The sequence below is a fragment of the Peromyscus leucopus genome, chromosome 3 (assembly GCF_004664715.2).
Source record: "Peromyscus leucopus breed LL Stock chromosome 3, UCI_PerLeu_2.1, whole genome shotgun sequence".
Lineage (NCBI taxonomy): Eukaryota > Metazoa > Chordata > Mammalia > Rodentia > Cricetidae > Peromyscus > Peromyscus leucopus.
Genome location: NC_051065.1, coordinates 118,602,944 through 118,615,429, shown reverse-complemented (window position 1 = coordinate 118,615,429; position 12,486 = coordinate 118,602,944). Strand labels below are relative to the sequence as shown.

Sequence of the window (12,486 nt, the reverse complement as noted above, 5' to 3'; positions counted from 1 at the left end):
TACTGAACTCAATTCCTGATAAAGTTGCGTTATTTTAGGATTTAGTCTCAAAACATATCTTGTGCTTGAAAAAAAGTAGGCAAAGAATTTCAGGCATAAAACAGAATAAATCAGTCCAAGATAACTTATTTGATAAAGACAGTCATTTTATCAGTCATTTGAGGTGAATTGCTCTCTGATTTCCATGCATGCTGCACTCTCTGTAGGCCTTAGGTCTGTGGAAATAGAGTCCCGTCCAACCTGCTGAGTTGAGGATTGCTTAGTTCCTGCTTGGAAGCCTAAATTTGCCTTTGTGCTCAATATCTTCAAATGCTTAAATGGACATTCTGCAATCCGAATCTGAGTCTTAGGATAAATGTGACCCAGTGGCCTAAAGTTGAACCTCTGCAAACCAGTTTCTACACACTGGTGATAGGTTATAGTCTTTTCATATCATCGTGAAATTTCAAATTTGAAGAACCATTGAAGGACAGTCTAACTTAGCCCCATATCTCAAAACATGAGATTAAAAAAAAAAGCAAACATGGGATCTGGAGAGATGACTCAGTGGGTTCGAGTACTGGCCTCTCCCCTAGAGGATCTGGATTCAATTCCTAGCACCCAAATGGCAGTTCAAAACCATCTACAACTCTAGTCTCAGGGTCTCTCATGCCCTCTTCTGGTCTTAATTGTCCTCTATAGTACTGCAATTACATGGTTGACAGGCATAAAAGAAAGCAAAACACACATACACATAAAACTAATTAAATAAATAATAAAAAGAAACAATAGGGAAATATTAAGGCAGTCAGCTGGTTAGTTTGAATATTGCCATTTTACCCTAACTTCAGAACATGTACCCTAAAGTAAGAATTGCAGGAGAGCTATGAACACCAGATACAGAAGAGCTGCCTACACTCCAGTTAATGGCTCCACACCCAGTCACATTAACACTATGTTCCAAAATAAAGAGGACATGAATTGGGAGTGGAACCTTTTGGGGGACATCCAAGGGCAGTTTGTGGGGGAAAATCAGTAGTGGGCAGTACTGCATTTCATTGGGTACACTCATGGAATAATCAATTTAGAAAATAAGTCAATAAAGGAAGATTGGATGTCTGTTGCTTTTTAACTCAGTTCATGGTTCTCATAATTGATTTCTTGAGAGTTCCCTGTATATTTTCAAGACCCCATGTTTACTTCACTTCAGGGAAGTAAATAGCCACAACAGACTTCCTGCAAGGTCTGTCCACTGAAGCAGCCCAGCGGAGAAATGCAACCTCTCACATTCTGTTTTGTTTTAATGGCAAGGGCAGCTGCTACTTTCAAACAAGTCATTAAAACCCAGAAATGGAGCTCTGCCTCAGCACTCTGTTATGCACTGGATTACTAGTGGAGTGCTGTCGCTATTGAGAGTGCTATTATGCGTGTGTTCCAGAAAAGCCACTCCTGTGTAGTACCGCATTTACAGTACTCAGAGGGGAGTGGATTGGGTGTGCGTGACCCAGAGCCTGAAAACTGACAAACAGAAACAACCAGCTAATAGCAGTAGATAACTCTCTTAGTAGATTACATTTCCTTTTCTTTCTTATTTTTTAAAGAGCCATACATATGACATTTAATTAGCTTTTCTATGTAAGAAGATAATTTTTGCCATGAATTATTTTATAGTATAAGACATATATTTGCTAGAGGCACAGTATCTGCTTAGAGTTGTACTCTGGAAAGTGCTGGTCAATCTTGGATCAGGTTAAAAAATTGTAATGGTGCTGTAACACACACAGACATAAGGGGTGACTTCCAGTCTAATGATAATTAACCAATATTTCTAATATGTACAGCTTTTAGATGTGTAGCTATGTCTGTTAGATATGGTTACTATCTTCTGCAGGCATGAAGTCCAGGGATGGACCATGAGAGTAAAAAAAAAAAAAAGGTGATGGAAGTATATAGTAATAAATATGTTGTAACTTTTAAGGTGTATAGCCAGCTTTCTAAGAACTCACAGTGGAAAGAGATGACTACTGAATGGTAATTCTAAGAAAGGATACATGTGAGAATGCAAACTAGAGCTTCCTAGGCTCATCTCACACTCCTCCTGTTGCTCATGTGTTATTGCCCAAAGGTTCTCCAGAATAGGAAAGTATATCAAGCTTCTAGTTGAATTTTCTTTGTAGCTCCAAAGATCAATTATTTATAGTCTGTGCTAATATCAAATAAAGCAATATTTTTTTAAATAGGAGAGTTTTATTTGAGTGGCTTTGGGTTGGTTGACTTGAAGTTGGGTATGGGCAATACTGATGCTTGAGAGCATGCATGTTCATCAGCCAAAAACATATTGAAGAGGGACAGTTCCATACTGTGCAGTAGTGAGAATTAAACTAAAATGTTTCTCTCTATGTGACAACTTTGTAAGAACCCACAAGAAATCTTTTCTCTCTAAGACTGCCCAGGAGACAGCAGATCAGTGGTTTCTTGTATTTGGGGACCTAAAAGGCTATTTTCAACTTGCAGATGGTTTAATATTTTTATTCATTGCTGTGATTTCTTTTATTCATATATAAATCAATGTAGAAAATATATTGCAATATTACCCACTCTCCTAAAGCACAATAATAATTGGTGATAGTGTAGGCAAGAGAAGCATGTATCTTAACCAGTGACTGTCAAACTGAGAATGAGAAGGTATCAATGAAAGTGTTAGAGAAATTGTTCAGTGAATAAGACTGCTTGTTTGAACACTTGAATTCCGATCTCAGTAACAGGTGTGTCTCACATGCACCTGTAAACCCAGAATTGTAGGGGCTTAAGGCAGGAAAAATCATGGGACTTTCTGTAGTGTAGCACTGAGTTCAGTGAGAGATCCTGTCTCAAAGAAATAAGGCAGAGAGTGATAAAGCACAGTGCCCAATGTCCTCTGACATCTACATGTCAGAGATATACACACATATTTGTGTGCAAACACCTCCCCCCCACACTATATTTACATAATAATAAAGAACATATTGGTGAGTGGTGATATTTATTTTTATTAATTAAAGTTATTCATTTATTACATCCTAATCTCAGTTGCCTTCCCCGTCCTCCTCCAATTTACTCCTTCCACTTCCCCCACCACCCCCAATCCACTCCTCCTCTGCTAGCCTTAAAAAATAAAAAAAGATGAAGGAGGTTGGGTGGAATAACATATAGTATGATTGAATAAAAAAAGTCACTGTTCAGAATGATTTAAAGTTTTTATTGTTTTAGGAAAAATATTTTATGAGCTATGTGTTTTGCTGCATATTAATGAATAATGTGCATAAATGGGTCACTTAGAAACCTGGAAGCAGGGGAGTCTATGCATTTTGAGAAACTCCCTTCTCACTAGTTGCAGACATAGTTTGGGAAAGTCTGCCTTTCATGTCATTTTCCTTATATCTTCATCCTATCCAATATTGAACACAGTTTAATCCCCCGCAGGAATAGAAGAAATATGAACGCAGATATCTATGGGTGAAAGAAGTGATACGAGGGGAAGTAATTGCATTTTAAGTCTAGGAAAATGGCTCAGCAGGATCTGGGGTTGGGTGAAAACACTCAAAGGAAACTAAGTTCCAATCCAGCTGTGGCTGTGTGTGCATGCACCTGTAGCAGGGGAGTGGGGGGGAGGTGGGGCAGACAGGAGGACAGTGAGGTTGAGAGACCCTGTCTGAGAGGAGAAAGAGGGTGACAGAGCAGGACATCAGACATATTCTGATGTCTTCCATGTGTACATGTATGTGTACTTCCAACATGCACAGGTGAGAGCTGGCATTGCAAATGCTCAGATAATTAGAACATTACAAATAAAAGACGGACTTCCATTGGCTTGCGATGATATTCCTTTGTAGTATAGCTTATAGCTGCAGAAATACAGCAAAATGTAACCACCAGATAGAATGTCCTCTTAATCATTACTCTATACCAGCAATTTATAATAGGAATTCTTTTCTGTATAATTATTATTTTCATAGACACAATGACCATGAACTAGAGTTTGATAGAAAACATTATTTCTAAAATACATTAAGGGAAAAGTGTGAAAGCCCCCAAAGCTTTGACCTAAAGTTGTTGGAAAAAGAAAACAAAAACCATAAATGTAATCAGTTCCATTAAAATCTTTAACAGTAAAATTCTAAAGACATGTTTCAAGAGGACCTGATTAATGAACTTTACCCACATGTCATGAGACACTTGTGATGAACGTTTCAAAGATCCTCAATAAAGGCTGGTATAATAGCGAGTGAGAATGGATGTTTTGTTTTCTTTCTAATACATAGACCATGGTTTGTGTTCTGTTGGTGTATCATACACATTACACACCTCACAATAGCATCCTTTTTTTTGTTGAAATTGCTGTTAAACCACCCAGTAAGAAAGAGATAATTCTGTCCTGGGAATTGTATGAGGGTGTCAAAGGAATGAGAAACACTGGAGATCACATTTATAATACAATGGGCGCAAATTTAAAAAAAAAATGCACAGACTATTATGCAAACATTTAAGTTTACAAAAGCTTCAACCTATTTCTTCTCAATTTGTTGTCCCTTTAAATTCATTATTTATATCTTACAATGTAACTCTACATTGATTAGCATCCTTTTATCTCAATTGTAAAGAACCTTCCCATAGTCAGAAAGAACATTTGAATTAAAATAATATGATGATTGGCATTCTCAGAGATCTTGCACATTCTTTAACTCTACATCACTATTGTTCAAATTGAATATCTATAGAAATAGATGAGACCTTTCATAATTTTACTAGGGCAGACTACGAGCATCGTCCAAGTATGTATCCTCAGTATAAATGGTTATGAATACAAGGTTATAGTGAATTGGCATTTTTTTTTTAATTTCAGCAAACTTTGATTAAAAGATTAAAGCGATTCTTGATGAAAAAAGGTCATGTGTCAAAAAAGCTTATTTTCATTTGAACCTTTATTTTTAGCATTTGTGAAGCTTAACCAGTCCTTTACAATTCCAATTTGCTAATTGTAGAATGTTATTCCACATGCAGTTTGTGTCTTCCTGTTGATGAGCAGAGAAGGACATAAAGATTGACAGTTAATTTAGCAGTTTAAAGAATTACTACTTTATATAGGGGCCAGGTTTGCAAACTGTTGTACACAGTATATGCTACACTACAGCAATTTTCCATTAACCTAATTGCTTTCTAACATTTCCAGATGTGGGAAGTAGACACATAAGTTAATCCTGAAAAGCATTTTCTTTTTCTTTGTCATCTTTCTCATCTTGAACACACTGCATTGCCATGCCATTTCCCCTTCTCCTAGTATGTTGGTTACAGTATACATCTTAAATATATGTGTTCATGTATACATATATATGAATACATACCTATCTAAGTATGCATACACCTAAATGAACACACATACACACATATATATGTGTGTAAATATATATATATATATATATATATATATATATCCTTCATAGTATCTAAAAGATGCTGCAAGTTCCCATCAGTTCCTTCTTATTTCACAGATTCTTTATAAAAAATAGAGTAGTCAGGGCAGGATTTCTTCAAATTAAAAACAACAACAGCAACAAAACACCACTCCCTACCCCCTTTATTCAATACTGTGGTCTCGCCTGTTCACTGTCATGTACTGGAGCTTCCTGTCCCTTAATCTGCAATGTATACAAAATGCTCACCACAAGTACCTATTAATGTGACCTTCTTGGCAAATGGCATTATTCCACATATAAATCATTATGGTCAGGTTGCAAGGTTGTGATCCAGTCATCACAAATAATGTCCCAGTAAAAGGAGGAAGTTTGGGCTTAGAGAGACACACACACACACAGAAGATAAGAAAAGACATAGAGAAGAGATGACCTTATGCAATGCCAAGTATAGATACAGAATAGATTCTTCTCTCATGGCCCACAGAAGAAGCCACCTTGCTCTTAGGCTTATAGTATCAGATTTTGGACATAGCCGATGCCAGAGGCCAGTTGAATGTAGGAACTTTCTATCATGGGTAGTTGTTTCACATGCTGCATGCACCTTACATTCAAATATCTATCATAGATGTGAATCATATAAGACTGGCTAGTTTATCCTCCCATAACTCTGAGGTAGTATATAAATGTGTATTTTGGTCATTCTTTTTCTTTTCTAGCTGTATACTACTAGTATCCAAATAGATAATGTCATATAGCTAAAAAACTATCTTAATCTTTATTTTTTTTCTTCTGTAGAATAATTTGGCCCAGAATAGCTCTCATCTAATTAACAACAAACTCTTTTACTCTCTGTAACCAAAGACAGTGATCATTATGTTCAGGTCTGGAATCTAGAAAGTAAATGGAATAGTCCAATATTGATGTATTTCTCTTGAATTCTGCCTTTAGTAGTACTACCTCCCTGATTCCTTTGGAGATTTTTTTGTCTTCATTTCAAAGTACTCCACTATCTTTTTTTTTTCTTTTCTCATGTAGATATGATATAAAACATCAGGGCAGGAGTGGGTATGTTCTCCTTTCACCTAGGAATTTAAAAGGTAACATTGACTCTCTTTGAGAGATTTTACCTTTTTCAGTGAAGGAAATGCAGCAGCATGAAATCCCTTACCTGTTTCTTTTTGTCAGTCTTCATAAAAATTGTATGACGTGTGACCATTAGAATTGATCGGGTACAGTTTGATCTTTTACATGACATTACCTTAGGAGTCTGTAAAGTGTGTATTTACATTCAAAGGCAGTTATTCCTAGTTGCCTGTGGCAGTTATCGGTCTGGGGCAGGGAGAGAGAACACTTTAGGATTGAATTTTTAGACTTCTTTGTCCTATTCAGTGGTGTTATATATCCTTTAAGTTGTCAAGCTAAAATGGGTCTTTGCAACCAGGCTAGCATATTTTTTAAAAAAATGTACCTGTCACAAAAAGTCAAGTTCAACATCAATCTAAATGTTACTTTGAATATGTTCAATCAGGCAAGATGCTACCTTCTGTGACACATCAGGTTCCTTTAGATTGTTATGAGTATCCATGTGGATAAAGGCTACATCTTTTTGGGGATCAAAATTCATTTTGAAAAAAATGTTGCATAATTCCTTTATGGTTGGCAAAGGCCAGCATCTGCTTCTTTTAAGTTTGTTTTGCTGGTGAGAGGTTAGAGCACCATGTCCCAGTATCTCTCAACACCTAGTAGCTTTTGTCTTTTATCTGAGCATGAAGCATGGACTAACCTGTCACATTGGATTATTAATTTCTTCTTACTTTTAAAGATTTGGAATGCCGGGCTTTGGTGGCGCCGGGCTTTGGTGGCGCATGCCTTTAATCCCAGCACTCGGGAGGCAGAGCCAGGCGAGTCTCTGTGAGATCGAGGCCAGCCTGGACTACAGAGTGAGTTCCAGAAAAGGCTCAATGCTACACAGAGAAACGCTGTCTCGAAAAAAAAAAAAAAAAAAAAAAAAAAAAAAAAAAAAGCTTTAAAGGTTTGGAAGCTTCCTCATGGCCACTGATAGTCTCAAATGCCTTCGAGGTCTTTAAATTGTAGACATGTTGGTTGTGTTCTACAAGTTCTTAATTCCAGTGTCACCATAAGACACTGAAGTTGAAAAAGCAGGCTAAGGGATAGTTTTTGCCTAACTATATTTAGGACAGAATGGTTTCTGGGAAATAGACACAAAGCAAAGCCGTGAAGTTTGGTATCTGATACCGAGTCTCTCACTGAGAATCTGTATTGCCATTCCTGGGGTGACTTAGCCTCTCTATGACTCAATATGGTTTGAAGCCAAACCATATCCAAGGTAGGTAGGTAAGACTGGGACTTAAAATCTTATTTTAATAACCACACATTTTTAAAATGGGATTTTCCTAATAGAAAGTTATTGTGAGAAATATAAACAATTCACTAGAATTGTTTATACATAACAGACTAATATTGAAGGTATACCATGTGACTAGATTATTAACAAGCAAACCAGTATCTGCTGACCTATGCTGAGTGATATGATGCACTGGTAAATCCACTGCAAATTGAAAATGCCCCAACACATCATCCCAGTGAACATTCTGGCATAGGAATGAGATAGAGTATGAATTATTTAATCTTGGGATCACACTTGAGCCTCAAAGGAAGGCTTGATATTGAAGCTCAGCTTCCTAAAAGATCACAATCCAGAATTCCAATTGTGATTTTTACTGCATACTACATACATGCTGCTTCTGTTCTACAGTAAAGTTGAAAATGTGGGCAGTTTGAAAGTTGGCACTGTCTGTAGTGTATGGGTAGTAACTCCATGTCTTATGCTAAGACAGTTTTCATATTTGGAAACATGTCTGTGTATTGTACTTTGTCTATGCCAGTAGAATAATATCTTGAATACAAGAAATGTTTAGCATTAGAACCATCCAAAGTCTATCTTGTAGCTCATCTCCATATCTATCACTTTCTTTCTTTTTTGTTGAGACAAATGATTCTTTTTTTTATTTTTTTACATCTTTCTTTCATCTATTACATCCTGATCACAATTTCCCCTCATTCCCCTCCCCCCAGTCTCTTCCCTTCACCCCTGCCTCTTCCCCAGATCCACCATTCCTCTATCTCTCCTCAGAAAAGAACAGGCCTTCCAGAAACATCAACCAAACATGACATAATATGTTACTATAAAATCAGGCACATACTATCACATCAAGGCTGGATGAAGCAAGCCAGTAGGTGGAGGAAGGTCCTACAAGCAGGCAAAGGAGTCAGTGATTGCCTCTACTCCTACTGTTAGAAATCTCACTAGGACATCAAGCTACTCAGCAATAATATATATGGAGAGGATCTAGGTCAGACCCCTACAGGCTCCCTGATCTATGTGACCCTCTTGAATACCAGTCAGTTGATTCTGTGGGCCATGTTCTCATTGTATCCCTGACCCCTCTGGATCCTCTGATCCTTCCTCTCTCTCCTCCACAGGACTCCCTGAGCTCTGTCTAATGTTGTTTGTTTGTTTTTTATTTTTCATTCTTTTTACATACCAACTACAGTTCCTCCTCCCACTCTTCCTCCTTCCCGCCCCCCCCCCCCCATTTGACCCTGACCCACTCTCCCATCTATCATTTTCTTGAACTAAATCATAGTGTTATAGACTTGGAACTTAGATGTAGTAGTATGAGTGGCTTTGAGGCCCTGTTATGTTGGTCTGACTAGTGATTACATAAATGGCTGAATTCAGTCTCCAGATCAGTTTGATGTCCGGAGACTCAAATATTTCATGTATAATCACATGGTTGGTCTTTCTGGTGTGTCCAGTCTCCAACAAAAATATTGGCTAGCCTAACTCACAAATTGAGCATAGCTATCCATACCTGTAGTGGTTTGGATCAGAATGTCTCCCGCAGGCTCAGATTTTTGAATACTTGATTCTTAGTAGGTAGCACTGTTGGGGGAGGTTTAGAAGGTGTGGTATTGCTAGAAGTACATCATTGGAGGTAGAATTTGCCATAACCAGTTCACTCTCTGATTTGTGCTTATGGTTGAGAATGGGATCTCTCTCAACTTCCTGCCCTGACTGACATGGCTGCAGCTTCTTGCCATGCCTCTTCATCATGATGGATTCTTATCTTTCAAAAACCATGAGCCAAAGTAAACATTGTTTTCCGTAAGTTGTCCTGGTCACATTATTGTATCACTGAAACAGAAAAGTATGCCACCTCAAATAAAAACCCACTGGTTAGCTATGTCATGCATTATCTCACAGAAGCCTAGGGCTGTTCTTAGAATTAGGTAAATGCCAAAGGCTTTACAAAAAGGGCAAAGATGAATCTTTACACAAGCCCTGCAGTGACTGCTCCTGTACTGGACATTGACATTCTGAAATGGTGGGTGGACAGATTTATGGACCCATGCTTAGGCCCAGCTTTCTACTTCTGTACCCTGGACAGAGCTGTGGTGTTCACACGTAGAACAGCTTCATGATTAAAGAGCATATATGGGCATGGAGAATTTACTCTGAAGCTTAGATACTGATGTGTCCATCATCTCAATGATTATTGTGGTTTTCATGTTGTGAGTTTATGATTTACCTTGTTGTGGTAAATATTCCTATTTGTGTTACTACTAGCTGAAGTATATAAGAATGCAAGTTCTTTTCAGAGGCTTTTGAAACTATTCAATCTCATTTTCTGTGTCTCACATTTCACAGATTCTCTTTGTCGTTTTGATCATTTTACCCTCTCAGCTTCAGTATAAACTCCTCTTCAATTTGGCAGAGCATTCCGAGTCAGGGGAGTAAAGAGTTCCCTTTTCAATTTTGTTTCTGTGAATTTGTTTTTATAAGTGTTCTAACAATGGTTACACAATTTCAATTGCATAACTGTTTCAGGATAGCATTTTCTCTCTCTCCTTTCCCAACATCTAGTACAATTAGAGTTTTATTTTTGTATGTGTGGATATGACAATTACCTTCAGAAAATATGTCAGTTATAAAGTAGGAAAACTTTTTGAAAGACACTTGAACATTTCTTTATCCTTTTCTGTCATTTACTATGAACAAAATGAAAATCCCAATGATCATTTTTGCATCCTTTTATGTCATTTACTATGAAGAAAATGAAAATCCCAGTGAACACTGGGTATTTTTTCATTGACAGTGGCAAAATAGCATAGACAGCCTTGAACTGCACATGTTATTCAAATGTTATGAGAAGAGTGATGGGTTTCCATTTCAGCTTTAGTTTTGCAAAACGACTTGGATAGAAACGATTTCCTGTAATTAATTTATTCTCCAAAGACCATGTATGTATAGTGTATGGTCATTGTTGTGGAAAGTAAACATTACAACTTTATTTGCAGACTGGAGTGATTTTTATTAATATGTGGTGTTTCTTGCTTCTGGAGGGGGGTTCATTCCCTGTTGAGAATGGATTGACAGGTGCTCTTTAACCAAGCAATGTTCACACAGCATGCTACTTGGTAGGCAGTAGGAGCACATAAGAGCAAATGATAGTTGCTATTCTTCATCTTCAACTCTAGGCTGTATCCTTTATAACATCTTTCATTTATTATTATTATTATTTTTCCTTCCCCTTTCCACACAGGTGAGCTTGTTTTACAAGGCCCCGTGTTTATCAAAGAGCCCAGCAACAGTGTTTTCCCTGTTGGTTCAGATGATAAAAAAATAACTTTAAATTGTGAAGCAAGAGGCAACCCTTCACCTCGTTACAGGTAATGTGGAAATGTTGAACATGGAAATGAAAATGTGGCAATTGTAACAAGTTTAGCTTCATTATATTCTGCTATCTGTAAGGTGTGATAGATGCACAGTGCTATAGATCTGTGGTGTGTTCAACAGAACTGATTCCATGAACATTTAATCTTTAAGGAAACAAATCTGAATTAAAGGAAAACCATACATATGATTTGTCTTTTCACTAACTTATAGTGTAATTGAATTTATAATGTGTTTAGATTACAAATTAAGTTATAAGATATCAAGAACACATTCCTTATTGGCTTGAAATTAAGTGGTGTTTGAATCATTTTTTAATACATTCTTGTCCTTCCTTTTTTTTGCTTATATTGGGTATGTGTTCAGAGGCTCAATAAATGTGAAAGAATTAAATACATTTTTGCATAAGTAATTTTAATTATTTTAAAAGGAAAATTGTTCCATTCATCATATTTTTTAAAAGCCATGTTGAAATCTTCACTTTCAAGATTATGTAAAAACTTGTTCACCGAAACCTTCAACTGTCAGAAAAAAAATGTATAAGTAGAAAACGCTTAAGATAAAAATGTCAACATTTTGGAAAATGATCAGGATTATGTGATAGGATGAGTATTTACTTGATTAAATAACACAAGATTAACAATTTTTATTCAGTAATACTTAGGGCACCCAATTTAATGAAGAGATAAATTATTTATAATTAGCATATGCTGCTTCCCTAGAAGTGGATGGGGGCAGAGTGTTCCAGACACCTTCACAGCAGCATGCACTTCCAAGTGCTTGCTGATATCTTCATCAAAGCGTTTTACACAATTCCTGTACTTCGCAGAAAAAGCACCTTCCTCCTACATTAATAAAAGCCTATAGGTTCAGAGTCATTATTTAGATACTATTGAACCTCTATTGTTCTCTGAAGCCGTATAAATAATAGACGCCAACAATCCTTGTTAAAGTGGGTCAGGCTTGCTTTAGACAAAGACTTTCAGTTTTATGCATCTGGAAGTAATCAGGTCAGTCTTTTCAATATATTAACAGTCTACTTATGGAACACCTACTATGTACTTTCAGCAAAATATGCATTAACCTTATATGTTAACTGGTGTGAATTAGCAGAGTCGAGGCTACAGGGTAGTCTTTTCTCTGTTTCTACTTCTTACTATAAAAATAAGAACAGTATTTAGAAAATGAGAAATGATTTTATGACTTAGATGAATATTTGCACGTGTTAGTAGATAAACATTTGGAAATATTCCTTCTTCTTTGGAGGAGAATGAACAGATGATGATGATGATTCCA

The 12,486-nt window shown here is 36.8% G+C and overlaps 1 protein-coding gene across 1 annotated transcript in view; it reads left to right on the top strand.

Annotated features, from left to right (window-relative positions):
* Cntn3 (contactin 3) overlaps positions 1-12,486 on the top strand; it is a 296,912-nt gene that overhangs the window by 32,970 nt on the left and 251,456 nt on the right. The window contains exon 3 of the mRNA XM_028872712.2: positions 11,060-11,186. Within this exon, the coding sequence (XP_028728545.1) occupies positions 11,060-11,186 (127 nt within the window). The remainder of the gene's footprint in view (positions 1-11,059; positions 11,187-12,486) is intronic.